A 7,987-nucleotide genomic window follows, 5' to 3' on the forward strand; every position below is an offset into this window, starting at 1 on the left:
CCTAGATCTAGTCGATCAACTGCCTATGTGCAACCCTGCAAATCTACATATTTAAAAAATTTTTTAGTTTCTTAAACTTTTTGTTTTTTTAAAGATTGGCACCTGAGCTAACATCTGTTGATAATCTTTTTTCTTCTTCTCCTCCCAAAAGCCCCCCAGTACAGAGTTGTAAATTCTAGTTGCCAGTGCCTCCGGTTGTGGTATGTGGGACGCCGCCTCAGCATGGCATGATGAGCGGTGCCATGTCTGCACCCAGGATCTAACTGGGAAACCCCGGGCCACCAGAAGCGGAGTGTGCAAATTTAACTACTCGGCCATGGGACCGGCCCCAACTAAACTTTTTGAGATAAGTGTAGATTCACGTGCAGTTGTACGAACTAATAAAGATCCCATGTACACTTTACCCAGTTTCCCATCTTGCAAAACTATAGTCCAAAAGCACAACCAGGGTATTGACATTGATGCAGTCAAGGTACAAAATACTCCAATCAACACAAGGATCTCTCATGTTGCCCTTTTATAGCCATATCCACTTCCCACTTCCCTCACCCCTTCCATAACCCCTGGCAACCACTTATCGGTTCTCTATCCCTATAATTTTGTCATTTCAAAAATGTTATATATTGGGGCCGGCCCCATGACCTAGTGGTTAAGTTCACGCACTCCGCTTTGGTGGCCCAAGGTTTCCCTGGTTCAGATGCTGGGCGTGGACATGGCACCGCTCATCAGGCCATGCTGAGGTGGCATCCCACATGCCACAACCAGAGGCACTCACAACTAGAATAGACAACTATGTACTGGGGGGCTTTGGGCAGAAGAAGAAAAAAAAATGTTATATAAATGGAATCATACAGTATGTAACATTTTGAGATTAGCTTTTTTTCCACTCAGCATAATTCCTTGATTTTATACATACTTCCATTTAACAATTATTTGTTATCATTATTCCTTCATATACCTGCCTCCCCATGAGACTATAAGATCCTTGTCTTTTTCATTTTTATATTCCTAGTAACTAGCATAGAATATAGCACACAATAAGGACTCAAAACATTTGGAGCTTCTCGAAGGTTTGATTAATCTCTGCATCCACAGCATCCACTGTTGTACCTAGCACACAGCAGGCACTCAATAAATGTTTAATTAATGAATAACTATAATGCCCCTCCCCTCTTAGTCACTGGCCAAATGGTTTTTCAATTTCCAAAGCCTTGTTCAGATATTACCCCATGTGGCAGAGACTGGCTAGATGCTAATTACCTTTTCTTTTCTTGCTGGGCACACAATTAGATGGCATTTTGCAGCCTCCCTTGAAATTAAATATGGAATAACTGGGTTATAGTCAATGGAATGTGGATGGATTTACATATACCACTTTCAAGCCTCTCCAAAACTCTCCCAAAAGATAAGGAAGTGAAGGACTCTGAGGTCCTAGTGGGCATGGATGTGGCAAATTGTATTATATTTGCAATTGTTCACTTCCCTATCCTCCAAGAGGCTTATACGACCCTATTCATGGCCATGGGATTTCCCTAACTCCTCTGAGGTAGTTTACCTTCCCATCTTATTGACTTTAGGCATGGATGTGTGCCAAAGCTTTAGCCAATGCAATGAAAGTAGTTGTAGTTTATGTCACATCTTTGCAAAAGTTTTAAGAGGCATATCCTGCTCTGTTGCTCTTCCCTTCTGTCACAAGAATAGGCATGACCTACACAGAAGCTGTTTCTTCAGCCTGGGTCCCCAAATGAGTAGACACATAGAGCCAAGCCACAGCCTGGAAGATAGCCAAGCTAAGGTGCAGCCTACATGTAAAATGAACAAGAGATAAACCCTTGTTACCAGAACTCATTTTTGTTGGTTTGTTTTTAACTGCAACAAAGCTGACTAATATAAGAGTGGCTCCAAAGGATAGAAGACACCTAGATCCCTGAGTCACTGGTTGGACAACAGCAGCCTAGGGACTCACCTGACCAGATGCCCTGTGTTTGACGGCTGCATGAATGAGAAATAAACTGTTATTGTGCTAAGCCAATGAAATGCTGGAATTGCTTGCTACTGCAATTAGCCTCCTCTGATTAATATACTTTCTCTGTGAAGTCTTTCCTGGTCATCAGAATTAATCATTCTCTTCTCTATTCTACTTTTGTACTTTATGCATACTTTTATTATTGTACATTCCACACTATTAAATGGCACTTTTTTACACACCAGCTTCCCCTACTAGTCTATGAACTCCATAAGGGCAGAGACACTGTTCTAATCATCTTTGAATCCCAGCACATAGCAGATGCTCACTTAAAAAACAGTCAGGTGCTCTGACTGTAACATATCAGTGGTTCCTAAGCACTCACTCACCTCAAAATAGTTTTAAAGTCAATGAAAATATTTCCCTCTTTCAACTGCAGGCTTCCTGTAACATTATTGCTTTGGAAATAGGTGAATAAAGATTACTAAGTAAGGACTAATTCATTAAATATTGCCAAACTGGAACTGCTAAAACTCAAATAGTTCTTTGGGATCACCATGGTTAGGTTAGGTTAATACCTAAAACTACACAGTGTATAGCTAGTACAAAAATTAAAAATAGTTTATTTCCCAAAGTAACTAAACACACACACATATACATATAAATCCAGACCTGATTTCTTTGCTTTTCGACCTCATCCTCAGTCATGCAGTTGGACAGAATCTCAGACCATTCCAGGCGCTCCTCCGGCGTCTTCACTGCAAGACTATCAAATATTTCAAAGTAAAGCCACGCCAGATCCTTAGCCAGCTGCAGTTTCCCACACGCAATGTGCCTCCATGTAGACCAGTACAGGCGTGGGTAAGCTCCCTCTGTGGCCCGGGTTCGCACATAGGTGGATATCTTCCTGAGATAGTGAAGACTGAACTTGGATGGAGGGGGGACCTGCAAGGCACCCACCATAAAGGGTTCTGCTTTTACCCAGAGGAGCACTCCGGAGTGATCCATATTATCTCTAAGGACATCCGTGTGAAAAGGCTTCTTTGCATACCTAGGAAACAAAGTCTCTTCACAAACTGATTTGAAACAAAAGTCATTTATACATTTTTCTCGTAACATGACCCCTCCCTTAACTGTTTTTAAATATACTGTCAGTTTAAAAAGCAGAGCTAGTTCATCAACCAAGAGCAGAACAGATCTTCTGTCGGATCTCATTACAACCTATTTGAGCAAGAAAAATTTTGTGATAAAACAAAATTATCTTACTTGAATTGTTCCAAGTGGTTGTTTTTAGAGAGAGTGTGTAAATGCATGAGGTATGAGGTGGATCTCTGCTCAGGACAAGAAGAAAAGAAGAAATGTGGAAAAGAGTCGGCCTATCATAGGAAATCTTGCTCTACCCTGAGGGGAATACTAGTCAAAACAAGGGCAATAAAACTTCAGAGTCAAATCACTTACACAGAGACGATGGTTGGTTAAAGATTTGGACGTGTTAGCTGACCATATAAGCTCAACATGAAACGCTAACAGGCGGCAGACAGGAATGCTCATGTAAATGTAGGCTGCAAAAATAGATCAAGGGAAGTTAAAGCATCTTTATTCTCTATAACAGTGAACCCACTCTGGCATATGCTACTGTGCTTAGTTCAGGTGGGATATTTTTAGATTTTGTTTGTTGTTTCTTTGTTATAACAACGATACACTATTTTATGGAATATTTATAAAATATCTAAAAATAGAAGGGGATGAATCATCCACAGTCCCACCACTAAAGGGAATCTAGTTAATACTTTATTGTACTTCCTTCTTGTCTTTTTTTCTACACAGATTGGATGTTAAATTTTTGAATTTTCATAGCTGTGATAATTACAGCTGTATTATTATATATATACAATCTGTATTATTCTATAAACTTCATAGCACTCTAAATGAATGTACCTTAGTTTACTCAACTGTCATCCTATTTTCAGACATTTAGTAGTTTTAAAATTCTTCACAAAAACAAGATGGCAAAATATTGATCATTGTTGAAGCTGGATAATGACTACATGGGGGTTCATTTACCTACACTACTTTTGTGTGTGTTAAAATTTTCCACTATAAAAAGTTTAAATGTTTCACTCATAAATAATGCTATAATTACCATCTTTCTGCATATTTTCTGCATTATGATTAATTTTCCAGAGAAAATTTTCAAATGTGCATTTGTGAAATGAAGTAATTGACATTTCTGAAGCTCCAGACATCTATTTCCATTGCTTTCCAAAATGCTTGCACCAAATTGTACCATCACTTGACCAAGGTACCCTCTTCAGTGAGCACTCCTCGGCATTGAGTAACATCACTTTAAAAACCATCCTTACGTGAGTGATGAAAAAATGTTTTATTGCTATTATTATATTTTGCATTCGGTTCTAAGGAAATCGTACTTCATTGGGGAATTTTCTGTTAAAAAGAGTCGATATCAATTGAGTGCTTACTATGTGCCAGGCAGCATGCTAAATATTTTGTGTTCTTCACCTCCTTTCATCCTCACAACCACTTGGAGATACACACAATTATCCCATTTTCAGATGAAAACACTGAGGCTTAGAGAAGTTAAGGGACTTACCCAAAGTCACATACTTAAGTTGGCACAGCCCTGGATTAGAATTCAAGTCTGTCTGATTTAAGAACTGTGTTACTTACAAATGTACTTTAGGAACCCAGTTTTGGGAGAATCTCTGAAAACCGTGCGTGGATCCAGGAGAGGATTACCAGAATGAGTGGCCTTAGACGTGAGGCCATATAAAGGCCAGGTGAAGGAACACGGGAGCATGAACCCGAAAGAAGGGTGTGAGAGGGCAAATGGCAGCTGTCTTTCAAGATGGGAATGGCTTAGCGTCGCTCCGAGTAAAATCGGACGACGAAAGCTATGTGAGGAAGATCTTAGTTCGCCCCAAATGGAAACAGGCTGCTTTGTGAGGACTGAGCTCTTGTCCCCGAAGTGTGCCTTAAAAGCCAGATCCTGCGGATGAACCGCCTATTCTAACTCCGGGACTCGAGAGGGCTAAATTCGTAAACACACATAAACGGGGCTCTTTCTCTCTTCAGACGCTTCCCCGAGGGGCGCTGGGGTTAGGGCTTTTCGGGCGGGAAGATCGGCGTGAGGTCCAAGTCGGTCCTCTTGAGGCTCCGCCGCCACCTCGGATGATGTCCGCGGTGGGACGCTGTCCGCGGTCGTGCGCGGCATGGGCCGCCCCAGCGCCCCGACTGGACTTCAGAAGAGCGAAGCCCCAGCCGTCAGGGTCCTTCGTGGACCGGTGACCTGGCGAGCGTGCAGGCAGCCTCACCAGCCCGAGCCTGAAGCGTAAGCGGCTCACCTCTCCTCCCCGGCGCCGGACCGTGCGCGGTACCTGCGAAGGCGGGCGCCGCTCCGCCGACCTCTCCGCGCGCCGCCGCGCCCAGCTCGCCTGGTCCGCCCCTCACCCGCCGCCTTACACACCGCGCAAGCGCGAGGCCTCGCACCACCGAGACGTGGAGGATCATGTTGCTAGAGCGGCCAACTGCTTCTCCCTTGGGCTGAGAAAAACATGGTTGACGCTGAGAGATGCCGGGACCTGGAACCCGACGCCGCTTTGTGGTGCCGCGCCCTTCAACTCAGGGGAGTAGGAAGGGTTTTTTTTTATTACTCCACAGAACTGTGGTCAGCCAATAGCTGCTAGAAGGTCAGCACGCTTTGGTCAATAATAACAATAACAACTTACCTTTATGGAGAGCTTACTATGGGCTGGACACTGTGTAAAACCCCTTTGTATGTAGTATCTCAGTCTTTCCAAAAGCCCTTTAAGTTAAGTGCATTTGTTTTACTAATGAGGAAACTAAGGCATAGACAGGTCAAAGTAACACACCCCCTAAGGCCACAGCAAGGGACAAACGCAGGCCAGCGAGAGCCCCCAGAGTTAGCTCCTTAACTCGGTTAGCTTTCCCGCCATGTTACCACCTTCAAGAAGCTTTTTTGGATTCCACCCAGCAGAAGACCTCACTCCTTCTCTAAGTCTCCATTTCATGAGTTTTGGCCATTTCCTGCTTTCTTCGTTCGTTTATGGCCTCTTTAGATGTGGGAGATACGAAGGCAAATAGGGCCATAAAATGAAGTTTAGTTCCTCCTTTACGTGGCTCTCCCACCTAATAGGCACTTCCTGAAAACAGTAACCTTGTGTTCCTCTTACCTCTGCTAGAGTCAAGCGGTAAAGAGCAGGGGCTTTGGATTCAAATAGATCTGCATTCGGACCCAAACTGCACGACTAAGTAGCTCAGTGACCTGAAGCAGATTCTGTCATCTCTCTATGCCTTCGTTTTCTGCAACAGCAATATTTACTGAGCACCAATGTGCATCTGGCACAGTGTTGAGCACTAGGATTACAGTAGTGAACAAAACAGATAGGTCCTTGTTTTCTTGGAGTGTATACTTTAACAGGGAGAATAGATAATACATATTAAGGAAATAAAGCAGGATAATTGCAGATGTTAATAAACGCTATGAAGTTTGAGGGGGAAGGGGATCAGTGCCAAATTTGAGCTGAGGCCTGAAGAATAAGGAGCCAGCAGATGAAGATCATAGTCAAAGCAAATTTTACTGCGTGGCAGGCTCTGTTCTAAAAATAAAACAATAAAGTTCTGTTCTATACAGCTGTGAACAGAATAGTCCAGATTCACACTCTCATGAAGATAGCATTCCAGCGTATGTGAGTGTGGAGGGCAGAGGTGGAAACAATAAGATAAAATAGGATGGTGTAAGAATAAAGGACTCAGCACAGGCTAATTTTGATTGGTTGGTCAGGGAAGTCTTCTCTGAAGTGACATTTAAGCTGCTATCTGAGTTTTAAAAGGAGCACTTATGTTAGGATCTAAGGGAAGAGTGTTTCAGGCAGAGAGAACAGCTAGAACAAAGGCCCTAGGCAGGAATGAGTTTGGTGTATTCAAAAAAGAGAAAGGAAACCAGTTTTGCTGGAACATGGTAAGGAGTATACCAGATGAGGGTACAGATCATACAAGGTTTTTAAAAATTTTCTTCCAGCTTTATTGAGACATATAAGGTTTTATAAACTACCATAAAAGGTTGGGATTTTATTCTAAGTGTAATGAAAAGCCATTCGAGGCTTTTAAGCAGGGGAATGACATGATCTGTCATGTTTGTAAAAAAAATCATGGGGTGAGGGGCAAGAGTGAACAAGAGATATTAGGATATTAAGAATGGAGGCAGGAGGATGAGTTAGGAGGCCCTTGCCAGGTAAGAGATGATGTGACTTGGCCCAGGGAGGTAGTGGAGATGTACAGTAGTGAGCAGATTCAGGATATAGTTTAAGAGCAAAGATATAGATAGGGGATGCAGGAGAGGAATCAGAGTTCTCGTAACTGTGATAACTACTATTCATTGAGTGCTTACGGTGTGTGTGACAAGCGGTTTACAGATTTTTCTACCCTTAAAACTTCACAACACTGCCAGTAAACGTTTTGCCTCAGGTTTGTAAATAGAGAAGCTTAGGTTAGACTGGAGGACAAGGGAGGAGGATGTTCTCACCGCTAAGAAGTGGTGGAAGCTGAATCCGAACCTAAGTCTCTCTGCCTCCACGTCTCTTCTCTGTGAAACCGAGACAATCTACTCCTGGGCTTGTTCGGAGAGAGTAAAATAAAATCTCCTAAGCGAGAAATCCGCCATACCGTTGGCAAGGAGGAACTGTCCCCGCCCATTTCGCCCCGGTCCCCCCGCCCACCCGCTTCCACCAAGCAGCTCATTATGAATGAAATTCCAAGACTTGCAGCCGAGATAAAACCTCCCTCCCGCAATTGGTCGGGGCTAGAGAAGGACCCTCGTAATTGGTGGAGAGTCTGAGGAGGCAGGCGGGAGGAACTTTGCGTACCTCGGGTGCCCTCTCTTGGCACCATTTTCCCCACCATCACCCTTTTACGTAATTTTCTACGACTCGCGGATGCCGGGGCTGTCGGATTCCTGCCGCGGCGCGACTCTCTGACGTTGCC

General features: G+C 43.5%; 1 protein-coding gene across 18 annotated transcripts in view; it reads right to left on the minus strand.

Annotated features, from left to right (window-relative positions):
* TBCCD1 (TBCC domain containing 1) overlaps window positions 1-7,949 on the minus strand; it is a 25,847-nt gene extending 17,898 nt beyond the window's left edge. For 2 of the 18 annotated variants that reach the window (XR_011529129.1, XR_011529130.1), the window contains exons 1-2: window positions 5,329-5,458; window positions 2,639-3,017 (exon numbers count right to left, since the gene is read on the minus strand). Coding sequence is in view for 12 of the 18 variants with exons in the window: in XM_070582494.1 (XP_070438595.1) it covers window positions 2,639-2,911; window positions 3,425-3,528; window positions 5,329-5,494 (543 nt within the window). In the remaining 6 variants the exon portion in view is untranslated. Of the gene's footprint in view, window positions 1-2,638; window positions 3,330-3,424; window positions 3,553-5,328; window positions 5,528-5,712; window positions 5,790-7,529; window positions 7,752-7,869 lie in introns of those variants that run through there. The other 16 variants (XM_070582500.1, XM_070582494.1, XR_011529127.1 and 13 more) reach the window with 16 other exon arrangements.
* Between the last annotated feature and the right edge of the window lie 38 nt (window positions 7,950-7,987).

The sequence above is a fragment of the Equus przewalskii genome, chromosome 18 (assembly GCF_037783145.1).
Source record: "Equus przewalskii isolate Varuska chromosome 18, EquPr2, whole genome shotgun sequence".
Taxonomy (NCBI): Eukaryota; Metazoa; Chordata; class Mammalia; order Perissodactyla; family Equidae; genus Equus; species Equus przewalskii.